The 27,653-nt window shown below is 39.6% G+C and overlaps 1 protein-coding gene across 2 annotated transcripts in view; it reads left to right on the forward strand.

The window, feature by feature from the left end:
* Window positions 1-6,642: 6,642 nt before the first annotated feature.
* Window positions 6,643-27,653, forward strand: part of PARM1 (prostate androgen-regulated mucin-like protein 1) — a 53,489-nt gene continuing 32,478 nt past the window's right edge. The window contains exon 1 of one of the 2 annotated variants that reach the window (XM_070726548.1): window positions 6,643-6,968. In XM_070726548.1, coding sequence (XP_070582649.1) covers window positions 6,911-6,968 — 58 coding nt within the window. In that variant the 5' untranslated portion in view covers window positions 6,643-6,910. The remainder of the gene's footprint in view (window positions 6,969-27,653) is intronic. The other variant, XR_011556749.1, reaches the window with a different exon arrangement.

A 27,653-nucleotide genomic window follows, 5' to 3' on the forward strand; every position in this document is an offset into this window, starting at 1 on the left:
TAAAAAAAAAGTCCTCCGAGAGGGGCGGCAAATAAATCCAGTAAGTAAGTAAGTAAGTAAGTAAGTAAGTAAGTAAGTAAGTAAGTAAGTAAGTAAGTAAGTAAGTAAGTAAGTAAGTAAGTAAGTAAACAAACCACCAAACAAACAAACAAATACAAGTTAAATCCATTAATGTATGTTAAAGTCAAAACCATGACATTAGTTATTTTAATGCTATATTACTTCTGTATTATATTTTTGATCCTGGTTCCTAATAACTTTGAAAGAACTTTGTCCACTTGAACAGCACTCTCGTGATTTCTTGGTTAACAAGAAAAAGCAAGACATGGAAGGAACATTTTCTGTGGGTGCATTACGAGCACTGAATAAACAATGTAATGTGTATTCAAAAGAGTTGCCCTGCATGGCATAAAGTTTTCTCCAGCTAGGTTCATCAGGCTATGTTAATTTAAATAAAATGGTTGATACTCTGCAGTTTGGAAAATAAATGTGGTGTTACATAATTTATAATTTCTGTAGTGTGAAGATATGCTAGGGGAAAACGAATCCATTACCTAATCTATTAGTCTCACCAGCACATTTACATTTTAACATTGTGCAACATCTAGCTACATGGAAGGAAGCAATGGCAAGCCATTCATAGATCTCTCAGAGGGGGGCAGGAGAGGATAAATGACAAAGCACGCCATACAATGCAAATTCCATTCCTATGTACTCATGTGCAATAAAACAATGCAAATACAAACAGGTGAAACTTACATTGCGTATGACACATTTCATAATTTTGATAGGACTGGATACACATGTAGTCACTTTGATAATTCTTTGGAGAAATTTACTTGGATTTATCCATGAAGTGACTAGGAGAGTTGGCTTTTACCTGTAATCTTTTTGATATATGTGACTATGCTTTTAAACTCTGCAGATATGTAACTATTATGAGGTGTGTATGCACAGCCATCTTGTTTTTGCCTTTTTTGCTTATTTTTGCATTTTTGCCACTGTGCAGGAAGAGGTGAACTGGCAGCAATGTAAGTTAAAACCCACCCCTGATCTGCAGGTGTTTATGGGCTGACTGTATATACCAGTGATGGTGAACCTATGGCGTGGGTGCCACAGGTGGCACATGGAGCCATATCTGCAGGCACGCGAGCCATTGCCCTAGCTCAGCTCTAATGTGCATGTGTGTGCCGGCCAGCTGATTTTTGGTTCATCCAGAGGCTCTGGGAGGGCGTTTTTGGCTTCCAGAGAGCCTCCAGGGGGCTGGGAAAGGACGATTTTACCCTTCCATGGCACCAAGGAAGCTTTAGAACCTGGGGAGGGCAAAACACAAGCCTACTGGACCCAACAAAAGTTGGGAAACAGGCTATTTCCAGCCTCTGGGGGGCCAGGGGAAGCTGATTTCGCCCTCCCCAGGCATTGAATTATGAGTGTGGGTGTTCACGCTTGCACAATAGCGCATACGCACACTCTTTCTGCACCCAAGGAAAAAAAGGTTCGGCGTCACTGGTATATACTCTGCACCATGTAACCAGGAAGAGAATGATGGTGATTGTAAAATGGAGCAGTCCAACAAATTGCCTCTCTTCCACAGATACTATGTTGAGAGTTTTCTCTATGGCTCATTTTTAATTTAATCTTTCTTTGGTTGGTTCTTCATATACAGTATTCCAAAGTTTGATCAGTTCTCCTTGTTTTCTGACATTATCCTGCTGGCTAAGAGAGAGATGGAATTCCAGGGTTTCTGAGGCACTTTATATCGTTTCTTTCTAATTTTCCTTTTGATTAGGTCAGTGTTTCTCAATCTCAGCAACTTTAAAATGCATGAGCTTCAGTTCCCAGAGTTCTTCAGCCAATGCTGTGCTTGAGGGAGAATTCGGGAAGCTAAAGTCCTTACATGTATTTTTTGGAGTATAAGACACAGCTTTTTCCTTCCTAAAAGAGGCTGAAAATTTGGGTATTTCTTATACTCTGGATGTGTCTTTTTTTAAGGGCCCCCCCCCCAGCCCTAATGAAGTGCTAACAATCTTCCCAGCTAATATGTATTGGACAAAATAAAATAAATGAATGAATGAATGAATGAATAAATAAATAAATAAAAATACCAGCTTGCAGGCTTTTTCATTGTCACTCTCTCTGAATAAGGTTTTTCTCAGCCCTAAGTCTTTACAGGTTTTTTTTTCATTGCTACTCGTTCCAAATAAAAAAATTTAAAACCCTAACCAGGGGATAAAGTAAAATGCTGAAAATGACAAGACTAAGGATGCTAGCTATATGTAAATACCTGGTAGGCAGGTTTTCCCCCCTATTTTCCTCCCCAAAACCTAAGATACGTCTTATACTCCGTTATGTCTTATACTCCAAAAAATACAGTAATAAGGTTGAGAAATTCTGGGTTTCAAAAAATAAGAAAGTGCTTTCATCCTGAAATATCCTTGTTTTTTTTTTTAAAGTGACAATCATGGAATCCATATGATTCAACTATATGACTAGCAGCAACATTCATAATGGCTATTTTATACTATAGATTTTATTGCATTTTATACTCTTACAATACAATGCTATCTAACACATTTATGTAATGTAACAGGGCCAATTACCGAGGAATTCTGTAGGCATAATATCTATCTTATACATCTTTCGCTCAGGACATTGGGAGAGGCTATGAAAGTCAGCATTTGAACCTTTTCGATAAAAATATGAAAAATGTTTTGGCAAAAACTTGATTCTGCTGACATGTCATAATCTCCACCCCCCCCCCACCCCCCAAATAGAAACAATTCTCTATCTAATTCCATTTAGGCCACATTGAGCAGCAGGACACAGTAGCAGCACTGAGTAGGGGTTCAGTTCACAATTTCAGCTCTAGAGCCACAGCTGTCATTAAAAAAGACTACCTTATGCCACTCCTCAAGGCATACAAAACTTGGGAAATTGTACTATTGCCCCCCACCCCGCCCCAGGGCACAGTCCTCTCCAGGATATGCATGCCTACCCAAGTTGCACAAGACCTTTGTTTTTCAAATGCCTTCAGAGAATACTCCTCTGCAGCTGCCAAATTCCTACAAAAGCCTGCCCTCTTCTTACATACTTCTTAGAGGCTCTTTACAAATGCATGAGCCTCTAGCACAGTGGTTCTCAACCTGGGGATCGGGACCCGTTTGGGGGTCGAACGACTGTTTCACAGGGGTCGCCTAAGACCATGGGAAAAGACAAATTTTCCATGGTTTTAGGAACCAAAGCTTCTATTCTGGAGTCTTGGAACATATTTCTACAATCCGACCAATCAGGCGTTTACAGAGGGGTACCCCTTTGACTTTCCTGCCAATCAGCTTAAAGCTCTGTTGTGAGAATTGGCGCTAGACTTATGGTTGGGGGTCACCACAACATGAGAAACTGTATTAAGGGGTCGCGGCATTGGAAAGGTTGAGAACCGCTGCTCTAGCACAACTTTCAGAGTGTGTAGAGGCCATGTGAGAGGTCATCCTACTCTTGCACAGCCTCCAGCAGCACCAAAAACATGCATTCTTAGTTGGCATCCACAGCTTTCCAAGGTCATTTTGGTTAGTGAGATGGGTGACTGTAAATATAATAAGTAAAATTCAAAGGTTAACTACTATAAACAAAGCCAGCTGACAGGACATAGGAGTATCTGGTCCTCTTGGATAGCATCTCCTCTAAAGATTTATGCAGCCCCCTCCCCTGTTATTACCCTGAGCTTTTGACTGGGGACAAATCTTGGATATTGTGTCTGCTGTTTTCTCTGGACATATTTTATTTTTGTGTTTTGTCTTGTGTGAATTGTTCTATTTTAAATTTTGAATGTTGTACTCTGCCCAGATTTGTAATGGAGCTGGGCAGGTTTTAAATTTAATACAGTTTAATATAAATAAAAGTTAAATTGAATGTTGGGTTGCTGAGTGCAATTCAAGGCAAAGGTCACTAACAACAAACTCTTATATGGTTTTAAATGTAAATGATTTTTAGGAGCCTTTTCCCCCGTTTCTGCCTAGTCAATTTGGAAACGTCCCATTTACTCTACCAGGAAGGCATTTTCTATAGAAGTTGTTCTGCTTTGGAATAAAGCTTTCAGTATTAATTTAAATGTAATCAATGTAAAAGTATGGGGGAGGGGGATGGACAGACAGACGGACAGAAAGACAGACTATCTTAATGACTCTCTCACAATCCCCCTCTCCAGAAAATCATTTTCTGGAGAGTTGTCATGATCAGGGAGTCCCATCCTGAGGGGATAAAGTAATGTGAGTCATTGGCTGCCTCGGGAGATCTGGTTGGATTTTATCTTGTTCTGTTTTTGATTTATTGTACAGTACCCAGGGTTGCAATGTTTGAGTTGGCCAGCCATATAAGTTCTATAAATACAGAAATAAATGTTATATTGCCTTGTCTTGCATTGTTAGCCAATTAGAGTCTTTTTGATTAGTAATAAACTCGTAAAAAGATAAGACAAGACATTTAACCTGCAGCTAGGCCCGCAACATGAAGCATACTATTTTTGCAGCATTTCCCCTCAAGTAGCAACTAAAGTACGCAGTTGCTGAACTTTCCCAATATCCAACCTATTGTGGGGAGACAGGAGTCAATATGAATTCCATAAAGACAGAGGTTTGTGTATACAAATGCCAAACGACAGTTTTCAAAAGTAAGAGAATCTTATTTTTGTAATGGGTCTAAACCAAAGCACTCTTAAAGCAAACCCCAAATTTCTGAGGGAATTAGCAGACATGATCTCAGAACCACTGAACCATATATTTCAAAGATACTGGAACACCGGGGATCTATTAGAGGACTGGAAAAGAGCTGAGGTAGTTCTCATTTTCAAAAAAGAATGACAGGCATGCAAATGGACCTACATGTGTACACCTATCACTCACACAGAATCATCTCCTCTTCTCCCTCCACCCGTTTGCCAGCCCAGAAAGTTTGAGGGCCACTGGAATAAAACGTACCTGACTCAATATTAGTAACTGCAAGAGTGATATTGATGTTTTAGTGGACAATCACTTAAATATGAACCAGCAGTGCTCTGCAGCTACCGGAAAAAGCCAATGCAGTTACAGTTTGCATTAACAGAGGGATAGAATTAAGATTGCATGAAGTGTTAATACCATTCAATAATTCCTTGGTAAGACCACAATTGGAATATTGCATCTAGTTTTGCAATTGCTAGAATATAAAAAGAATATTAAGACTCTAGAAACAGCACAAAGAAAATCAATAAAGATGATTAGGGGACTGGTGGCTAAAACATACAAAGAATGGTTGCAGGAATACTGTACTGTATTTAATTTAATGAAAGGAAAAAGTGATAGCAATGTTCTGGTATATAAGCAGCTGCCACAAAGAGTAGGTTAATTTATTCTCCAAAATATCTGAAAACAAGACAAAAAGCAATGGATGGAAACTCATCAAAGAGAGAATCAATCTAGAACTAAGGAGAAAATTCTTGAGCTAGAACAATTAAGCAGCCTACTTCCAGAAATTGTAAGTGCTCTAACACTGTAGTTTTTAAGAAGAGATTGGACAACCATTTGTTTGAAATGGTACTGAGTTTCCTACTTGAGAAGGGGGTGGATTAAAAGATCTCCAAGGTTGCTGCCAACTGTTATCCTATTTTTAAAAATTAAAATAGTATATAAGTCCCAAAGATGCTTTTTTCAGAAGTCAACTGAACGTTTCACTTCTCATCCAAGAAGTTTCTTTGGCTCTGACAGGATAGTGGGGAATGGAAGGATTTCTGAAGTATTGCTATTTATCCAAAGTAATGTGTGTGAAAACACTCTGGGATGTTATATGCTCATGCTTTACAAGTCTAGATATTAGTTATAATTTGTAAACTTATCAAATTGGAAGACAGTAATCTTTTTGTATCGGTTTGCAAAATAAATTTGATATTAATAGAAATTTTGAGCAATCATCAAAGCTGTGCATAAAATAAACTTCCCTTCAAGCAAAAAGGGTGAGAAACCTGTTGCAGACATTATTTACAAGCCGAAACTTGCAAATTGGGGACAAAGGTCACATACATTGCAAATGCTGACGTATTATTTTGATTTACTAAATAAATTGTAGTATGGTACGATCGTATTGAATGGTTCTTAATGATGGGCTTTTAAAATGTTTTTTTAAAAAAAATATTGGATTTGTATATTGTTGTGATTGTTGTGAGCTGCTCCGAGTCTCTGGAGAGGGGCGGCATACAAATCTAATAAATTATTATTATTATTATTATTATTATTATTATTATTATTATTATTATTTTATTTATTGGTCTTGTATGCCGCCCCTCTCCGTAGACTTATTATTAATAATAATAATAATATTCTAAATTTAATACATTTATTTGTAAAAATGAAAAGTCGAGAAACTGACGATTTGTTTTTCAAAAATATTTTTTTAAAGTTAAGCTAGCAATATTACTATACTGTATCAGGAAGCCGGCTGAAGGGGGCGGGGGATGAAACTCTGCAACCCGAAGATGCAAAGACCGGAGCAGGTACTAGAGCGTTGTGACGACCACCTATCCTCCCGACTAGGAGCGGCCAATGCCTGGTTCGACCTGCTGTGGGCACTTGCTAAACCTGTTCGCACCGTCCAGCAGAGGCCGCCCTGGAACGGAGCGCGGACAGCGCCGCGCCAGCAGCCGCGAAGGGCGGTAAGTGGCAGTGGGGGTGGACGGAGACCCAGCGAGGGAGGCGTTTCATTGTCGCAGTCCCGGACGAAAGGAAAAAAACCATTCTTCTTGAAGTGATCAGAGGAAGTGCTCACAATTCGGGTGGTAGGATTTTTGCCCGCCTCTCTCAAAGCCGCGCAACAAAGCGACTCGGAAACCAGCAAGGCCGCCTTGCCGGTCCAGGACTTCAGCTCCAGCCAGTGGATTGGCACGACCATGTCTCCTGAAGGTGGCAGGGCACCCTCCTTCCTTTGCCTGATTGTCATAGCGGCCGGTAAGGAAGCGGGAAGTGCAATTTGTTGAAGAAAGTTTACCAGAGAAGCCGCTCGCGCGCAGAGCCTTGTATTTAACCAATAGCAAGTGTTCGCACTATTCGCTTATGCTTAACTAATTCATGTTATTATTATTTTTTCTCTCTGCCTTTTCACAACCAGGCGACGATCCATAAATTAACCGGCTGGATTAATTAGCGCATAACAGCTGTGCTTAATTTGTTAATTTGTGGTTCAGGCCGTCATGTAAACGCAGCTAGCGTGTCAGTGTTAAGTTGCAACCTATTAGTAAGATCAGAGGCACCAATTCTGGCCAGGTCGGGATATAAATAGAATAGATCAAAAGCTGGACGTGAGTCAGCAATTCGATGCAGGCGAAAAATAATAAAAAAAAAGAAAAGCTAATGCTTAGTTTGAATGAAGACGATATTATTCTCTAAGTCATTTGAAATAATAGCTCCTCTGAAGACTCGCGTGGGTGCAGTGACAGGAGATTGCACAAATGAGTAAAAAAGAGTTCAGGAGGAAGTGTAAAGATCATCAGCCGCTAGGTCAAAGCCTGTGAGGTGAAGCTGAAGTTGGTCAAGTCTGGGGAGAGAGGAGGTAGCTAAAGATGAGGGTGGGTGGCAGATATTTTCCAATATCCGAAGCCTCTTGGGCATGTTTGGGCAAAGAAGGCAAAGTTGTTAGAGCTGGGAGGAGGTCACTTTATATTTGTAGAAACTGTTCAGCGATGCTGCCAATTACCACTGGAGATGGGTGTCTGCCCTCTCCCCCCCCCCCTTTTCTTGAAAAAACAGCCATCTGTTGGACAAGTTGGATTTCTGGATTTCTTACATTAAAAATTTTCATCCATTCTCTGGCAACATAATGTAAATGATTTTTTTGGAAGCTGCCCCCCAACATTTCATTTAGTTTCTTGTGTAAAAAAAAAAAAAAGTACCTCCCTTCTTTTCATTTTAAAGCCTGCATATTACAAGGTTTTTAAAGTGCATTGTTAGATATCTGTCCTTCAAAATGAGTTATGGTCCCAAGAATCAGACATAGTGATATGAGGCATTGATATAGATGGTTAGACATACCAAGAAAATAAAATACGCTTTCCTAATGGAAATGCTAGAACTGAAAAGATAATGTCAAAATAATATGCTTCTTCAAGTTCTCTTAAAAAGAGAATGTATGATGGAAAGGAGGGGCCAGAGCATTGAAAGCAAAGCTCTTCAAAGAAACCAGAGAAATCAGAAAGTGGAAGAGATAAAGTTGGAAGAAACAAAACTTAACCATTCCAAACTACTGTACTTTCATAATGAGAAAGGCCACTAGTGTAGTAAAGAGAAGGAGATTTAGATGATGGCTTGAAGAATAAATACAAGGATTCTGTTTAGTCCCCATTTAAGTTAAATTGTTGCTGAGAATTAGCTCTGTCTTATATATTTGGCTTTGTCTAATAGGTGTGTTATTGCAGGTATATATTTTAATCTATTCTTTATAAATCCAGATTATTTTACAGAAATGTATAAGTTTTATATAATAAAACAATGCAATTTAGCAATCCTATCTATAGCCCAACATTGTAGTTATAAAAATATTTTGCAAACTTTTGAATATGTTTGTGAAAATTTATTTATGAATTCATTTTATTGTGATAAATTGTGTTACTTATATTTTCACTAGCATTTGCTGCAATAAAAACATTCTGTGATGTGCAATTACAGCTACTGTAGTTCTCAACTAGGACTGGAACTTCTATTGCAAAGGAAATTATCATTAACTGAATCAAATCTAATTTCATGGGGTTTTTTTGCTAGTGTTGCTAAGCAAATCATATGGTTGTTAAGTGAATCTGGCTTCCCCTAACAATCGCATGCTCCCAAGGCATTGCAATTGGTCAAAAATACATTCTGGTTGTCAAATGCCTGAATTTTGACTGTGTGACTTTTGAAAACTGCAATTGATTGTAAGACACTCTGATGTTGTAAGGATTGGTTGTAAGTAACTTTTTTCATCACCATTAATAATTGCAAACAGCTGTTAAATGAATGTTTCCAATGCAAATACAACTACCTACATTTGAAACATGCCTTTCTTTTACTTGACACATTTCACATATATTCCTGCAATTTGGAGAGTTGAAGAGCAAGATAACTAGAGAAAGCTGTTTCACTAGATAACAGACTAGACTAGGCTAGACAAGAATAGAATAGAAAAGAATATAATTTTTATTGGTTGAGTGTGATTGGACACACAAGAAATTTGTCTTGGTGCATATGCTCTCAGTGTACATAAAAGAAAAGATATGTTCATCAAGAATTATAAGGTACAACAATGATAAGCCTGGTACAAATAAGCAATCAAATCATATTAGAAACCAGTCAATATAAATCATAAGGATACAAGCAACACAGTTACAGTCATATAGTCATTAATGGAAGAAGATGGGTGACAGGAAATATGAGAAAATTAATAGTAGTGCAGGATTAGTAAATAGTTTGAAAGTGTTTAGGGAATTATTTGTTTAGCAGAGTGATGGTATCTGGGGATAATGTTCATTAATGGAAGAAGATGGGTGACAGGAAATATGAGAAAATTAATAGTAGTGCAGGATTAGTAAATAGTTTGAAAGTGTTTAGGGAATTATTTGTTTAGCAGAGTGATGGTATCTGGGGATAATGTTCTTGTGTCTAGTTGTTCTGGTATGCAATGCTCTATAGTATCATTTTGAGGATAGGAGTTGAAACTTCGTTTATTATTGTATTTGTAGGCCGCCCTTCTCCAAGGACTCGGGGTGGCTCACAATATAACAAAAAACAGTATATACCGGTAATATCAATATCTAAAATCTAATTAATATGACTGACTACTCTAAAAACCCTGGAACATTAAAATAATTCATTCACATTCAAACAACAAGCATATATGACACTTGTCGACCAGAAATAGTTTGTGTCCAGGACGTGAGGGGTCTATAAATATTTTCACAGCCCTCTTTTTGACTCGTGCAGTATACAGGTCCTCAATGTTTTTTCTGAAGTTCTAATTATCCTCTGACATCTGTGTCTGTCTTGTTGGGTTGCAGAACCAAACTAGACAATTATAGAGGTGCAAATGACAGATTCAATAATTCCTCTGTAGAACTGTATCAGCAACTCCTTGGGCAGTTTGAGCTTTCTGAGTTTGCGCTGAAAGAACATTTTTTGATCATGTGTTTGATGTCAGGTATTCATTTTAGATCTTGCGATATGGTAGGACCTAGAAATTTGAAGGTCTCTACTGTTGATACTGTATTGTCTAGCATTGTAAAAGGTGAAAGTATGGGAGGATTTTCCTTAAAGTCTATCACCATTTCTACAGTTTTGAGCGTGTTCAATTCCAGGTTGTTCCGATCACACCACAAGGTTAGTTGTTCAACCTCCCATCTGTATGCGGATTCGTTATTGTCTCGAATGAGACTGATCACTGTTGTGTCATCTGCGAACTTCAGTAGTTTAATAAATGGATTGTTAGAGATGCGGTCATTGATATAGAGAGAGGGGGCCACCTGTGCTAATTGTACAGGTATCTGATGTGATTCTGCTTAGCTTCAGCTGCTGCTTCCTCTTTGAGCAACTAATCAGATTGACATGCATGGAATTGTACCCAACAAAGATAGAAAAAGTCTCTCTATCAGATGGCTAGCAAGTGTGACTAGAGAGATCACATCTATGATGGCACAGTATTATTTTGAGTGAGCATTAATCACCTATGTAATTGCTTAAGGTTTTCTTAATTGGGTTGCAGGTATACTAGGGACATGAGTCTCTAGAAATATGCAACCATCAGTCTTTACCACTTGATTGTGCTTGAACAATGTGGCCTACCTTTCCTTGCTTTTTAGGGACTTTGTATAATTTGAGTTTTGTTTATCATGAACAAGCAAAGGAGCTGTCCTGGCCTTAAAGAAAGCTTGTTCAGTAACTTCAAGTGAAGTGTTATCGTTATTGTTTTTTTAATAAAGGCAAATAACAACTAAGAATCCCAAAGTGTTCAGTTATTTTTGCTCTCTCATACTGTTAATAAACAGTAATATAAGTGGGAAAGAGCATAAAGGAAGTACATAAGGCCCTCATTTGGAGGTTCCAATTGGGAAAGGTAATTTGGATGTTAAGCAATCACTAAGTAAAACTGCAGTTATGCTAATGACCTTATTTCAGCTTTCCTTCACTTTTATAGACCTAATAAAGTTGCAAATGTGACTATTGGCTGTAAAGTTACTTTTTCACCTTCATCAATTGCTAAACAAGGCAATTGTAAAATGAGATTTATATAAACCGTGAATGGAAATTATTCAGAACGTAACCCGCATAATTTATGAGACTTTGACCTGAATGCTTAAGCAGTGCCAGAGAAATCACTCTTTTATTGGATGTTCCATACAATTAACCATCAATATACAAAATGATTGCTTTTAGTGTCACCATAATGGATTAAAGTACCTAATAAAGTACCTAATACTCTGAAAGTATTTCCTTCCCCCTTAAAAATTCATGGATTGACAATGTGCCTTACTTAAAATATCCAGTAAATATTGGAAAATGTGCCTTGCTTAAAATATCCAGTAAATATTGGAAAATTGTTAATATTACAGCAATGAATCATAATCTTCATTTGAGTACTAAAAGAATTACAGTGATCCCCCGCTCTTTGCGAGGGTTCCGTTCCAGGACCCCCCGCAACGAGCGGGTTTTCGCGAAGTAGCGCTGCGGAAGTAAAAACACCTTCTGCGCATGTGCAGATGGTGTTTTTACTTGGGGGCGGCGCGGGTGTTTTAAAACGTCCCCGCCGAGATGGGGGGCTCGCTAGCACCCCCCTAACCCGGGTTGGGGGTTCGGGGGTGTGCTAGGGAGCCTCCCATGTCGGCGGGGATGTTTTAAAACACCCGCGCCACTTTCCAATGAGTCCCGAAGACAACGCGTTTGTCTTCGGGACTCATTGGAAAGTGGCGCGGGTGTTTTAAAACATCCCCGCCGACATGGGAGGCTCCCTAGCACACCCCCAAACCCGGGTTGGGGGTTCGGGGGTGTGCTAGGGAGCCTCCCATGTCGGCGGGGATGTTTTAAAACACCCGCGCGACTTTCCAATGAGTCCCGAAGACAAACGCGTTGTCTTCGGGACTCATTGGAAAGTGGCGCGGGTGTTTTAAAACATCCCCGCCGACATGGGAGGCTCGCTAGCACACCCCCAAACCCGGGTTGGGGGTTCGGGGGTGTGCTAGGGAGCCTCCCATGTCGGCGGGGATGTTTTAAAACACCCGCGCCACTTTCCAATGAGTCCCGAAGACAAACGCGTTGTCTTCGGGACTCATTGGAAAGTGGCGCGGGTGTTTTAAAACATCCCCGCCGACATGGGAGGCTCCCTAGCACACCCCCAAACCCGGGTTGGGCGTTCGGGGGTGTGCTAGGGAGCCTCCCATGTCGGCGGGGATGTTTTAAAACACCCGCGCGACTTTCCAATGAGTCCCGAAGACTTCGGGACTCATTGGAAAGTCGCGCGGGTGTTTTAAAACATCCCCGCCGACATGGGAGGCTCCCTAGCACACCCCCGAACGCCCAACCCGGGTTTGGGGGTGTGCTAGGGAGCCTCCCATGTCGGCGGGGATGTTTTAAAACACCCGCGCCACTTTCCAATGAGTCCCGAAGACAACGCGTTTGTCTTCGGGACTCATTGGAAAGTGGCGCGGGTGTTTTAAAACATCCCCGCCGACATGGGAGGCTCCCTAGCACACCCCCGAACCCCCAACCCGGGTTTGGGGGTGTGCTAGCGAGCCTCCCATGTCGGCGGGGATGTTTTAAAACACCCGCGCCACTTTCCAATGAGTCCCGAAGACAACGCGTTTGTCTTCGGGACTCATTGGAAAGTGGCGCGGGTGTTTTAAAACATCCCCGCCGACATGGGAGGCTCCCTAGCACACCCCCGAACCCCCAACCCGGGTTTGGGGGTGTGCTAGGGAGCCTCCCATGTCGGCGGGGATGTTTTAAAACACCCGCGCCACTTTCCAATGAGTCCCGAAGACAAACGCGTTGTCTTCGGGACTCATTGGAAAGTGGCGCGGGTGTTTTAAAACATCCCCGCCGACATGGGAGGCTCCCTAGCACACCCCCGAACCCCCAACCCGGGTTAGGGGGGTGCTAGCGAGCCCCCCATCTCGGCGGGGACGTTTTAAAACACCCGCGCGACTTTCCAATGAGTCCCGAAGACAACGCGTTTGTCTTCGGGACTCATTGGAAAGTCGCGCGGGTGTTTTAAAACATCCCCGCCGACATGGGAACCCCCAACCCGGCTTCTGGTAGAAGCCTTCTCTCTTTTTTTTCGTGCGCTTGGCGAGGAAAGGCAGGCGGGGAGGAGGCGACGGGGCCAAAGGGGGCCGAGGGAAGCTCGGCTGCGGTCGAGAGAGAAACGGCTTGGGCTCGCCGCAAGAAAAAAAAGAGACAGGCTTTTAGTTTTGGCTGCGGGGGGAGGGAATCCCGCCGCAAGGTAAGCTGCGGGGCGGGCGGGGCCCTTTTGTGCCAGTCGGGGAGGCGGTGGCGGCTGCAGCAGAGGCGGGCGGGGGAGGCCGGCCCGCCGGAGGGGCGATGCGGGCGGCGGAGACAGGCGAGGTCCCGGCCGCCCCCCGCCCACTTGGCCCCAGACCGGTGCAGCAGGAAAGGGACGGAGAAGGCTCACTGGCAGCCCTTGCCCATCGCCGCGCCTTCGCTTCCCCCCCTCCCCCGCTGGATCCGGCAGCGTGCTGAGGGGAATTGCCGCGGACTGGAGGCAGTGAGGCAGACCGGCTCCGAGGCGAGCGGCCGGAGCTGCGCCCTCCTTCGCCCGCCAGGTGAGGCGAAGGCGAGGGGCGCGCGGCTGCAGCGAGGAGCCGAAGATCCGGGCGGGGAAGACCCAGGGAAGGTTCCTTCGTCCGCCTAGCAGCTGATCTGCTCGGCAGCGCAGCACCAGCGAGGAGCCGAAGATCTTCGGCTCCTCGCTGCTGCTGCGCTGCCGAGCAGATCAGCTGCTAGGCGGCCGCTCGAGAGCAAGAGGGGGAGAGATAGAGAAAGAGAGAGAAGGAAAGAAAGAGATGAGAGAGGGAGGAAGAGAGTGTGAGAGAGGAAGAAGCAACATAGAGAAAGAGGGGGAAGACCCAGGGAAGCCTCTGCCCGGCGGGGAAACTCCACCATCTACGCATGCGTGGAAGGGCACGCATGCGCAGATGGTGGAGTTTACTTCCGGGTTGAAAAATCGCGAATTACCCTGTTCGCAATGGTCGGGGACGCAATAACCGGGGGATCACTGTATTAGTTTTCTTGAAGCCAAGAATTGACATTATTTAATTCATGGCAGTGCCTGTGTAGAATGCACTATGCATGGCACGCCTATAATTCTCTAATATTTAAATGAACTATTCCACGTCTGTCAAACTCGAGGATTGGGGGCCGGATACATCACATGCTGGCAACACCCGATTTAATGAAGGGGAGGGAAGTCCCACTATATCAGTGTTACCCAACCTTGGCAACTTGGAGATATCTGGACTTCAACTCCCAGAATTCCCCAGCCAGCATTCGCTGGCTGGGGAATTCTGGGAGTTGAAGTCCAAATATCTTCAAGTTGCCAAGGTTGGGAAACACTTCACTATATCACCTGACGCCGCTGTGATGACATGAGATTGACATCCTTGACCTATTCTATAACTTTATTCACTATCAGATGTTCAGTTTATTTTAATAAAATTGTTAGGGTGCTTGCAAATTTTTATTAGAGCAACAGTTCAATGGAGTTTTTGTTTTAATGTTTACTCTCTATTATTTCCCTAGTTTCAATTGTCCTAATTGTGGGCTTAATTAATAGGGGTTTAGGGGTTTGGGTTATTGTGTTTTTTGTTTTTATTTTTGCTATATTATGCAAATATTATTAAGGGGTTTTTTTAATATATATATTTTGTATTCCACCCTGTAAGGGAAAAATGGAAAGAGGAACAATTTTGCCATTAAGGTAGTTGTTGCCTCAGATGACAGTTGGCAAGAAACTGTTGCATTAGAAAGCTAAAAACATATGTCCTGCCCTGCTGCCTTTCCATCTGTTTGCTCAGATGGCTTTTGTAGATGGATTCAAAATGGATGTTGGCTTTTTCTGTGCTTCAGACTCAGTCCAGAATTAGGAGAAAGCAAAAGGACACCAAGGTTAAGCAACCATGATCCTTTTTCATCCTTGCTGCTTCCAAAACAAACCGAGACCTTTTCAATATCTTAAGCTTGAAATAAGTTTAGAAAATTTAACTGAAAACTTTAAACCAGATATGATTTTGCATTAAAACAAAGAAAAGCTAGGCAAGAGAGAACTAACTGAAAAATAAACTTCAAATGATCAGAAACAGAGGAATAATTTATTGATTAATGAACAGTGAACTAACGAAAGCAATCTGTGATTGGGCTCCATTAATGATTTTTATTGAAATCTTTAGGACAGATATCTAATCTTGCTTGCTAAAATAATGTTTAGCAATTTTTCACAGCAGTTTCTCACCATGACAATATCCTTTCAATATTTATGCTAAATTTTATAAAGATGTTATGGTTGCCTGGGAACAGAAAACAGAACTTTTTTTTTTGCTTGTTGCCATAATTTGGGGTAATTTGTACTTTCCTGTATTATGACAATATTGCTGTTTTGTATATAAAGCAGCCTTTAGTACACAAAGCTTTAAACAAGGCATATTTGGTGAAGAGAATGTAACAGTCCTTGCAGGCCATCAGAATTATTATAAGGCTGGTTCCTTTCTTTCCAATGTGCTATATAAGATAACAGATTAACAAGGACAGCTAGTCATACCTCTCAAATAATCTGCTCTTGTCACTCAGTTCTTATCTTGCATACATTTGGATTCAACATAGGAATGGCATAGGAGTTTAATCTAGCAACTCCTGTGTTTTATTGCCTCTTGCCAAATAGTGTTTATATCTGTACTGAGATAAGTATATGTGTCCATCTGCCAATTGAACATTATAATAACACTGAGTATTCTAATACAGGGTGCTTGGTGTGGACAAAATAAGAAATAAGAAGAAAATAAGGAGTTGTTTATAAAAAGATGAAATATAATTTAAATAAATAATAAAAAAGGACAGGCTGCATACTAAAAGAGATACTATAGCAATAGCATTTAGACTTATATACAGCTTCAGAAGACTTTACAGGCCTCTCTAAGTGGTTTACATATTGCCCCCAACAATCTGGACCCTCAATTTACAGATCTCGGAAGAATGAAAGGCAGAATCAACCATTAGTTGATAAGACTCAAACTGGAGTGAGTTAACCTGCAGCACTGCATTTATTTGTTTGTTTGTTTGTTTGTTTATTTGTTTGAATTTTATGCCGCCCTTCTCCTTAGACTCAGGGCGGCTTACAACATGTTAGCAATAGCACTTTTTAACAGAGCCAGCATATTGTCCCCGCAATCCGGGTCCTCAATTTATCCACCTTGGAAGGATAGAAGGCTGAGTCAACCTTGAGCCGGTGATGAGATTTGAACCGCTGACCTACAGATCTACAGTCAGCTTCAGTGGCCTGCAGTACAGCACTCTACCTATTGCGCCACCCCGGCATTCTAACCACTGTGCCACCACAGCTTTCATTATGAATGTAGTTCCCATCACTTGGAATCATTTGACATCCCAATGCAACTGTAAAATATCAGGTAAAGGAAAGTTGTAGTTCCAGTAATTTTTGAAGCAATTGAAAATATAGGATGGGGTTCCAAACAAATAAAAAATTAATAGAAGTTTGCTTTTTCAGATATGCACTTCATGGAAGTTTAAACAATTTATCCTTAAATTTGTTTTATATTTTATTGTCATTAGTAAAAGAACCCTCAGAAGCAGAGGAAAGCATTGCATCTTAGAGTTGTACAATTTGTCTTCTGTATAAGAAGAAGAATGATCTGAAACTGTACATTGCTTTTCACTAATGTTTCTGTACAGTATTTTCTCTTTGGATGGTAACAAACCTCTAGAAAAGAAAACATAAATCATTCTGCCTTTAAAACTGGAACTATTGAAACTATTGCCTTAAATTCACTTGTTCCAGGCTTCAAAAGATTTGTATAGTGAGGCTTTGGTTTTTGTTCTTAATTTCAAATACACCACTTAATAATGAAGCAGTTTAATTTTTGTAATCTCTGTTTGGATTGTTCATCCAATAGGTTTGTTACATATTTATGATCAAGATTCATCAGGGAGGAAACAGGCTCCTCCTTAAAGAAATTTGTGAGTCTTGTTTAAATCTCTTGATGTGTCCCATTTTAAAAAAGAAATAGGAAACAGACCTTTGGATAAGTGGCCATGGTAGTGGACAATTAGTTTATTCACCCCTTACAGTAGCCCTTGACTTACAACCACTTATTTAAGTATTGTGCAAAGTTGTGATGGACGTTTTAAAAGCATATGGCCCATCTTCAAACTTACAACTGACGTTCCCCATCCTGTGGTTATGTTATTGTAATTCAGGTGTTTTGTAACTGGCTCAAATTTACAATTGATTGCAGCATCCTTTGGTCATATGACCATGATTTGCTATTTTTTGCCAGTTTCCAGCAAAAATCTTCCATTCAGAATAGATTTGCTTAAAATTAACTTTACAGATAACTGCAGGATTTTGCTTTACAAAATGCAAATGCAAAAATGGTCATTGAATCTGGTCACATGATACCTTGATTTATAACCAAAATTTTTGGCTCGGTTATGGTTATAAGTCAAGAATCACCTATATTTGCTCCTTTCTTACTGCTACTAAATTACAACTGTCACTTCTTTGGGGCTTAGATTTGATTTTTAATCAAGTGGATAAAAGTAGATAAAATAATTTTCCTAAATGATTTAAGGAAGCTAACTCTGATCACATAAAATCAGTCTAGTTAACATTTCTCACTTAGTTGAAAAGGGAGAAATAATTAACAAATCCCTGATTGCTGTTATCTTTTACATAAATACAGACCCATTTTCAAGAATTTCAGTTTTCAAGGTTATTTTACAAAATCTCAAATAAAACAGTTAAATAAAAATAGAATTAACCTCAATGATTTGATTCTGGAATTAATCTCTTATACTTTTACATTGATAGTCAGTATAATTTCTTATAATAGTGGAGTTCCGCAAAAATAGTCTGTAGAAAAACTGAACATAGAAATCAGGGCTTATGTGTGCACTACATGCCACACATAAAAGAATTACAATCACCTTTTGAATTTTTTGGCAGGCTCCCAAAGATGCTCGATTGTCATAATTATAAGTTTATAAACCTCAATTCCAAGGCAAATAGTATGTAACTGTTAAATATACAGTATTAGAAAACTGAATAGAACCATGTGGGCTGATTTATTAACCATCTGGTCAGTTATCCAAATTATATTAATACTGTATTTCATTTCTTTTATTACTTCCCTACATGCTGCATTTGCCAATCATCAATATATCTCTGAGTAGAATTAATAATGAAGGGAAGTTTTGGCAGTACCTGTAAATGTGATTTCGGAATATTCTTTCTTGCTATAGTTTATAGTTTATTAGATTTGTATGCCGCCCCTCTCTGAGGACTCGGGGCGGCTCACAACATAATGGTGATACAATACATTACAAATCTAATAGTAGAAGTTTATTTAGTAGTCTAATTGCTGCTAGTCTGAATAAAAAATGTTCAGACTTAATTTTATAGGAGGGTTTGAGCTGAAGATTGTTGTTTCTCTTCTAGTCATGTAAAGTTTCATTTCTTATCCTGCAACAGACATTTCCTGTCTTGGGTATGTTTCTATCTTATGGACTGCAGTCCTCACTATAATGAACTTTCTCTTTCAGCAGATCTGCCCCACCCAACCAGGCACTGGAAAGTGATGCAACAATAACTTCTTTTAGCTTGTATTTTCTTCCTCCTTGGCTTATACAGTATGAGCAAAGTCCAAAGAAAGAAAATATCTTCTCCTGTGCTAATTGGGAATTCTAGGCGATCTTAAAGTATTTTGGTATTTAATTTGGAGCGTCTAGACCCATGCCTCCAGATTATAGTTTCAACAAACACAAATAGATATGGGTGCAAAGCATTTTAAAGATTTGTTTATCGCAATGTTTTTATAAGTAACTCAAGGTGACAAACATACCTAATATTTGTTCTTCCTCCTATTTTTCCCACAACCACCTTGTGAGGTGAACTGGCTTGAGAAAGAAAGTGACTGGTTCAACCAGTTTGCATGTCTAAGGGCTAAAGTTGCAATCTACTGGTTTCTAGCCTGGCACCTTCACCAATATACTAAGGTGGCTCTTTTTTAAAAATTCAGAATTTTTTTTAACACAATAAAACAATCAAAAACTAACTTGGTTGTTATCCACAATTATAACAGGAACTGAAGAAATCTCAAAATAAAATAGTATTTTATGGAATGAAAGGATATTCGAGGTCAAATTTAATTTGGTTGGGTGGATTTCAAAATATGGATGCTGTTAGAGAAAAGGTCTAATGCATAATCTGTATCTTGTATTTCAGTGGGCTCAATACTGTTTTCTAGCACATCAGGCTGGAGGGACAGAATCATATACGACAGGGTACATCTTGTTGATAGATAACTTTTAAATAGTATTTAGAGGATATTAATAGTATTTTAATATACAATCCGCGCAGCAAAGGGTCAAGTATGGGTGGGGGTTTTTTTTAAAAGATTAGGCTTCAAAAATGCAGAGTGAACCAAATAAGTCAAGGTGCAAAAAAACACAAGCATTTTCACAGGTCCGAACTTCGCGAATAGCCTATACCACGGTTTTTCAAAACATATTAATTCAAAAATACTTTGCGGTTTTGTTTCTATACCATGGTTTTTCTCGCCCTTGACATCATCCGTCATTGTCAAACTAAATTTTTTTGCAAATAACAAAAAAAAATAATTATTGTTAATAAATAATTATGTTTATAAATATCAGGATCACTAAGTGTCTTATTCAGTGGTGAGTACCAGTAATAGTGGTGAGTAAATGGTTGTTAAGGGAATGGGAAATGGTAATTTAGGGGTTTAAAGTGTTAAGGGATGGCTTGGAATACTGTTCATAGCCAAAAATGGTGTATTTACTTCTACATCTCTACTTCGCGGAAATTCGACTTTTGCGAGTGGTCTCAGAACGCATCCCCCGTGAAAATTGAGGGAACACTGTACAGTGATCCCCCGTTTATTGCGTCCCCAGCCATTGCGAACAGGGTACTTCGCTATTTTTCAACCCGGAAGTCAAAAATACCATCTACGCATGCGTGCCGGGCACGCATGCGTAGATGGCAGCGGCTTCCCTGGGTCTTCCCCCTCTTGCTGGCGTCAGCGAGGAGTTTCCCCACCGCCCACGCAAACTCCTCGCTGCCGCCCGCCCTTCGCCCGCCCACGCCGTTCATTCTCGCCGCTTTTGAGCTGAGTCCGGGAGCGAATTCGCTCCCGGACTCAGCTCAAAAGCGCCGATAGCAAGCGGCAAGGAACGGAAAAAGAGAGAAAGAAAGAAAGCAAGAAAGAAAGAAAGGGGGAAGGGACAGGAACAGAGGAAGGAAGCAAGGAAACTTATGAAAGGGGAGAGTAAGAGAGGAATGAGTGAAGGGAGGGAGGGAAGAAGGTGGGAAGGAGAAAGAAAAGAAGAAATAGAGGAAGGGAAGGTAAAAGAGAGAAAGAAAAAGAGCAAGAAAGAAAGCAAGAAAGAAAGAAAGGGGGAAGGGACAGGAACAGAGGAAGGAAGCAAGGAAACTTATGAAAGGGGAGCGTAAGAGAGGAATGAGTGAAGGGAGGGAGGGAGGGAAGAAGGTGGGAAGGAGAAAGAAAAGAAGAAATAGAAGGGAAGGTAAAAGAGAGAAAGAAAAAGAGCAAGAAAGAAAGCTGCAAGCACCCCCCCCGAGCCCCCCAGGCCGGCTGCAACCTTTTAAAACACATGCGCCGCTTCGCAGCTGTCTCCTGAAGCCGAACGCGGAAGTTAGCGTTTGGCTTCAGGAGACAGCTCCTTGGCGCTTGTATCTCGAATTTGGGCTTGTAAGTAGAACAAAAATATCTCTCCCCTCCCAGCTCTTATCTCGAGTTGCTCTTAAGTAGAGCAGCTCTTATGTCGGGGTTCCACTGTAGAAGAATTATGCCATATAAAACTTAAAGTCTGCTGTGCTTTGTGAGTCACGTTTTATCTTATTACGTAATTCCTTCTAGATGTTTGATAAGTGATGTAGTAAAACACTCCTATTTGCTAGTCACAAGTCAGGCAATATAAGGAAGTAATAAAGAATCAGAAAGGAACAATAGATCACTAGACTTTCCCCCCCTGCTATCTAAGGCAGGGGACAGCTTTTCTGTGAAATGGTGTATTTAAAAAGGCAAATGAACTTGATAAAGAGTTTTGCCAGCTTACTCTTTTGAGACAGGCACGAAAGCAATCCTGTTGTTGTTTTTAAGGGTTCTATTGGTGGGTATCCCAAACCAAAAGGTATCAAAGTTGAAGGGAAATCAACAAAGAGGGACTGAGATAGAAGGTTACTCCATGGAAACCAATCTTGAAAGAACCAGCAAGGAAAGAAAAGTGGTTTGGGCTTCTTTTTCAGACACGAATAGGAGAAGCAGAAAAATTGGGAATCCACCTGTCAAGAGCTATGGTAACTTGCATTCTGGCAGAACATATAATATACAGTATAAGTCCAATAAATAAATAAAATAAATAAATAACCAGAAGAGTCAAGCTGGAGAATGGATTGAAACTTTTGAGCCTTTCTTATGCCAGTTGCATTTTCAGTTCATTTGAGATGGGAGATAAACAACTTAAGGCCTTTATGCAGTAGAGCCCTTAGATGTGTGAACAAAAGTCATGTGACCTTTGGCAAGTATCGTAAATGAAATTTTACTTTTTCAGTCACAAGGTATTAAATCGATCCCTCCCCTTTTGGAAATATACAAAAGAAAGGTTTTATCTTTTCTTTTTCATGGTGCCCTGTTTGAGTATTGGCTAAGAGAGCACTGCTGATAAAACTTGGTGTATCAACCCAATGGCTGGCCTTACAATTAAATAGCTGGTTTTAAAAGATTGCAGTGCCTTTTTAGTTAAAGCTATTTTTTCTCATTAGCAGATCTTTTTACATTATACATTTATAAGCAATGGTTCATAACCTTTTAAATTTAGGGGCAATGGGAAGAAACCAGAGAGATCAAAACTTTCACAATCTGCAGCCTAAACTATCAAATAATGTTGAAAGCTGTGCATCAGACTGTACATAAATGTTCCTTATTGGGATTTAGCAACTGATATCAGCTTTGAAAAATTCCTGGACTTTGCAAAAGTGTTAAGAAATTTCGCTAAACCTCCATGGGCCAACGTATTTTATAGGTGTAGGGACATGCAATTACTTGCAATTCTCTGATTAAGAACATCTAACCAAGGACAACTACTAGAAGCAAAAGGATTTTCTACAGTATTACTAAAAATGAGGGTTAGCATTGTCCTTCAAGCTGACGTGCTGAAGCTGTCAGTGCATTTAGGAACTCCTAAAGTACACATTTTAATATTGTCTACCAGTATTCTAGTAATAGGCAATCTAGAAGTACGATTTTTGCCTTAAATACAAATTCAAGTTGAAGACAAGTTCAGGAATGGGGCTTATTTTTAACCCAAGCACTACCACTAATTAGGTTATGATAAATACTTTCTAGAAAGTGGTTATTTTTAGTTCATTAATGGAACATCTGTTTTATCCATTTAAGGAAGCTTTAACTAGTGTGATTATGGTTTGTGTATTAACAGTATTTTAATTCTTAGTTTGCACAGTAGGCTAAAATATGATGAAAGAATAGTTCAATCTCAAAAATGAGAAGAATAAAAATAATCTTGCCTGGCAGAAAACAGTAAGCCTGAGTATGGCTAGCTTTTGTGGGGAAACCATTCCAAACTTAGGGCATTGCTACTGAAAATATCCATTCCTACTTTCTTTTATATGGTTGGGGTCAGACGATTCCACCAGATTTAGAAATCAGATGAAGAATAACGCCACAGATCCAGGAGATCACCTACTTTAAATTTGTTTAAATCTCAGGCTGGCAATCCCACAAGCATCAATATAAAAACAGCAGATTGGTGCTCTCACATTCTGGATCTTGATTTGCAATCCTGCTCAGGCATTCCCAATTCTGTCCCTCCAGTAGTTGCAGTGCAGTTGGTCGCAGCCCTAGTTCTTGAAAAGGGGTAGATGGACTTTTTATACACTTGCTAGATATACATCAGTGATGGTGAACCGAGGGCGTGGGTGCCACAGTGGCGTGCAGAGCCATATCTGCTGGCACACGAGCCATTGCCCTAGCTCAGCTCCAAGTACATGTGTGTGCTGGCCAGCTGATTTTTGACTTGCACAGAGGCTCTGGAAGGGTGTTTTTGGCTTCCAGAGAGCCTCTGGGGGGATGGGGGAGGGCATTTTTACCTCCCCTGGTTCCAGGGAAGCCTTTGGAGCCTGAGAAGGGCAAAACACAAATCTAATGGACCCACCAGAAGTTGGGAAACAAGCCATTTCCAGCCTCCAGAGGGCCTCTTGGGGGGTGAGGGAAGCTGTTTTCGCCCTCCCTAGACATTGAATTATGAATGTCAATAGTTGCGCACGCAACCACGCTCTTTCGGCACCCGAGGTAAAAAAAGGTTCGCCATCATACCACTCCCTGAGGATGCTTTTGAAGCTGTGGCTGTTCTAGAGTATGAGTAAAGCTAAAACAAGAGGCAGCAGTGGTGCCACAGAACTTGTGGGCCTGGGTTACTTTAATTTATTTGACTTATATGCCACCCAATCTGGTGGGGCTCAGGGTGGTTACTGGTACTTTAAAAGCTAGGCTGCTAAAGAGGTAGTAGTGACAGAAGCAGGTAGGTAGGTAAACTTTATTACCATATTTGACCACATATGGCAGGGGCAGCATTTGAAACAGCAGTAAAGAATTAATTTAGGTAACACTGTCATAAGCGTAGTATTAAGTATATGAAATGGTTGGAATTAAGGAAGTACATTAGGCCAGTGTTTTTCAACCAGTGTGCCGAGGCACACTAGTGTGCCGTGAGACATGGTCAGGTGTGCCGCGAAGCTCAGAGAGAGAAAGAAAGCAAGAGAGAGAAAGAAAGCAAAAGAGAGAAAGAGAACAAGAGAGAGAGAGAGAAAGCAAGAGTGAGAGAAAGAGAACAAGAGAAAGAAAGAAAGAGAGAAAGAGAGAGAAAGAAAGAGAGAGAGAGAGAGAAAGAGAGGGAGGGAAGGAGAGAGAGAGAAAGACATAGAAAAAGGTAGGGAGAGAGAGAGAAAGAGAGCAAAAAAGAGAGGAAGGAAGGAAGAGAAAGAAAGAGGGATGGGGAGAGAAAAAGAAAGAGGAAGGAAGGGAGAGAAAGAGGGAGAGAGAAATAGAGTAAAAGGGAGGAAGAGAGAGAGAGACATTTTTTTTGTCCAAACTTTTTTTAGCCCCACCCCACCCAATGTGCCCCAGGGTTTCGTAAATGTAAAAAATGTGCCGCGGCTCAAAAAAGGTTGAAAATCACTGCATTAGGCAGACGAGTAGCCCAATGTGTAAGCTTGATGTTATGCCATTATTTCCTATTAATATACATTTTTTGAGGAATTGTTCAGACCAACATGGATAAAGTATCATTGTGTTTTCTTTGTCTAAGATTAGCAGGATAAGACATGCATTGGGGCAACTTGCTCAACTGACACAATTTATTTCAACGTTAATAGAGAAGCAAGATCTTGATTTTAAGTTGTAAATATATTATACAAGATCATCATGGATCTGATACAATTTTTATTTATTTAAGCATGGAAAGTCATGTGTCCTGGCAGTTTTGGCAAACATACAAAGAAAATGATTATTTGCAGGAACTATGACTAATTAAATCTGTGGGTAATTAGATTTTATACACTGGGTATACAACTGTATTATATTTTTAGAACAAATCTTTTAGCCCAGTTGCATGCACTGCTCATAGAAGAGAATGGCTGTTATTAATTTTATTCAGGCATGTTATAATTTAAGCCATGTGGAGCTACTGTACTTAATTCTGTTTGAAGTTTGCAGTAGCCTTATTCCAGCAAGAATGAGAAATTACAGGAATTATGGGTTAATATGTTATATGTCTTCGGAGAGGGGCGGCATACAAATCTAATAAATAATAATAATAATAATAATAATAATAATAATAATAATAATAATGTTATAACATATGTTAATGTGATTCGAAGAATTGGGAAGCTGGGGATGTGCATTAGAAAATAATCAAATGAAAAATAGTGCTCAGACCTGTTCTTTCTCTTCCTACTCCTTTTCATAGGATATATCTAACATTTAACAAGAATCAGAATACAGTTGTTACTTTTCTTTCTTATTATTATTGTTATTGTTATTTATTAAGAAGGGGAAGAATTCAAATCTTTTAAAAACAAACAGATTAAACTATCTGTGCTAAAGGGGTGCCTGTTGTGCGTGAATCTAACAAGTATGAATCTAAACAAACAAAAACCATAATGGAATTGCAGAGGTCTAATTAAAAAACATTGTTAAATATGTTTATATTGAAAGCACAATTGGATTTGGAAGCACTTTCATTATAGCTGACGTTACTTGTACAGTCTTACAGGAAGTATAGTTAAAAAAAAATAAGTCATTCCTCATCACCTCCAAGGACGGCTTGTTGAAATATCAGCTGACTTGTCAGAATGACTTAGTGACACAAAGCAGACTGTTCTGCTCAACACAATTGGCCTGGCAGAGAAGCCCATTTATTAGGTTGGCAATTCTTATGGGCCTGGTGAAGGGATGTGATCTCAAGGAGCAGCTGACCAGAGCTTGGAAGAATTTATGTAAGAAAGATAGGGATATATGACTCCTGGTAGATGAAAAGCAATTATTTTGGGGAAAATGCAGGCTGTTTTAAATCATGAACAAATAGATTGTGGAGAGTGAAGCTTAGAAATCTCTACTTTTCTCCCGTATCTCTTCCTGCATAGTGAAACATGTTCAGGCGTTTTATGGCTCTGTACCGGAATCACTTAGCAAAATCCCCAGGCTGCAACTTAAATGCTCCTCATTCCTTTATCTACCATTCAAAGCCATCAAGCTCTTGAGGCACTGATCGATGTCTCAGTAAAGTGGTAATCTTCTGATTGGACTATACTTTCTCAGACTTAGTTTTTAAAAATGTTCTTATAGAAAACAAATAGATCTCTACAAATGGATCTCCATATGAAACCTCTACTCCATAATAACTAGCTTTCTAAATACATGGATTTATGGTGTATGGAAAAGTAGTAGAACTACTCCCAGCCTGAGATGCGAGTTTGAATTAAGTCAGTGTTTCTTAAACCATTTTTCTCTCAGATTTATACCCACTTTTAAAAACTATGGAGGACCCCCCAAAAGCTTTTCTTTGTAGATGTTTTATTTATTGATATTTGTCCTATTGAAATTAAAATTAATGCATTATCTACTGCTGCTAGTTATCATGATTGTTTGATGGGACAATTTAGCATATTATTTTTCAGCAAAAGATGGCAAATAGTCTTGATTAAGAGAGGATTCTTGAGAGAAAATAATTTATATCTTCTTTTGCTCCAAAAGGTAGTTTACATTCATCTTTGCTAATATTTTAATTATCTCCACAAATTTTCTCTGGACAATTTAATTGGATGTTACTCTTCTAATTATTAGCATAAATTTCTCCACTTAAAACTATGTTTTGTTAATATACAAAAAATGTGATTAATTCAGTTCTCAGATATAAAAAGGGAAATACAAACATATAGCAAAAATACTTGAATTTCCCTCCTAATTTGTTTTAAAAACTTCATTAATATACCGTATATACTCGAGTATAAGCCGACCCGAGTATAAGCCGAGGCACCAATTTTTGCCACAAAAACTGGGAAAACGTATTGACCCGAGTATAAGCCGAGGTTAGAAAATGCAGTGGCTACTGGTAACTTATAAAAATGGAAAACAATAAAATTACATTAATTGAGACATGTTTTAGAATATTTATTTTAAAGAAAACCAGTAAACTAGCTCTGTAAATTTAAAAGAGGGTAAACAAATTAACAATATTAACAATAAATTAAAAAGTAAAAAAAGTAGCTCGATCAGGAACAAAGCTAAAACCTAAGAGTTAAAATCCTTCAAAACTGGATTCCTTCTCATCATTAATTGGATTTACATTATTGTTCTGTTTTTATATATGCTGTGAGCCACCCTGAGTCCTTGGAGAGGGATTGCATACAAATCCAATTAAATAAATAAACAAACAAACAAACAAACAAATAAGTGTATCCAAAGAAGAGCTTCAGCATTAGCTGCTGTGAGGTTATCAGCATAGAAAACCAAATAGATAGATAGATAGATAGATAGATAGATAGATAGATAGATAGATAGATAGATAGATAGATAGATATAGATAGAAAGATAGACAGACAGACAGACAGAAAAATAGATAGATAGATAGAAATAGATAGATAGATAGATAGATAGATATAGATAGAAAGATAGACAGACAGACAGACAGACAGAAAAATAGATAGATAGATAGATAGATAGATAGATAGAAATAGATAGATAGATAGATATAGATAGAAAGATAGATAGACAGACAGACAGACAGATAGAAAAATAGATAGATAGATAGATA

Source organism: Erythrolamprus reginae, chromosome Z (genome assembly GCF_031021105.1).
Source record: "Erythrolamprus reginae isolate rEryReg1 chromosome Z, rEryReg1.hap1, whole genome shotgun sequence".
Taxonomy (NCBI): domain Eukaryota; kingdom Metazoa; phylum Chordata; class Lepidosauria; order Squamata; family Dipsadidae; genus Erythrolamprus; species Erythrolamprus reginae.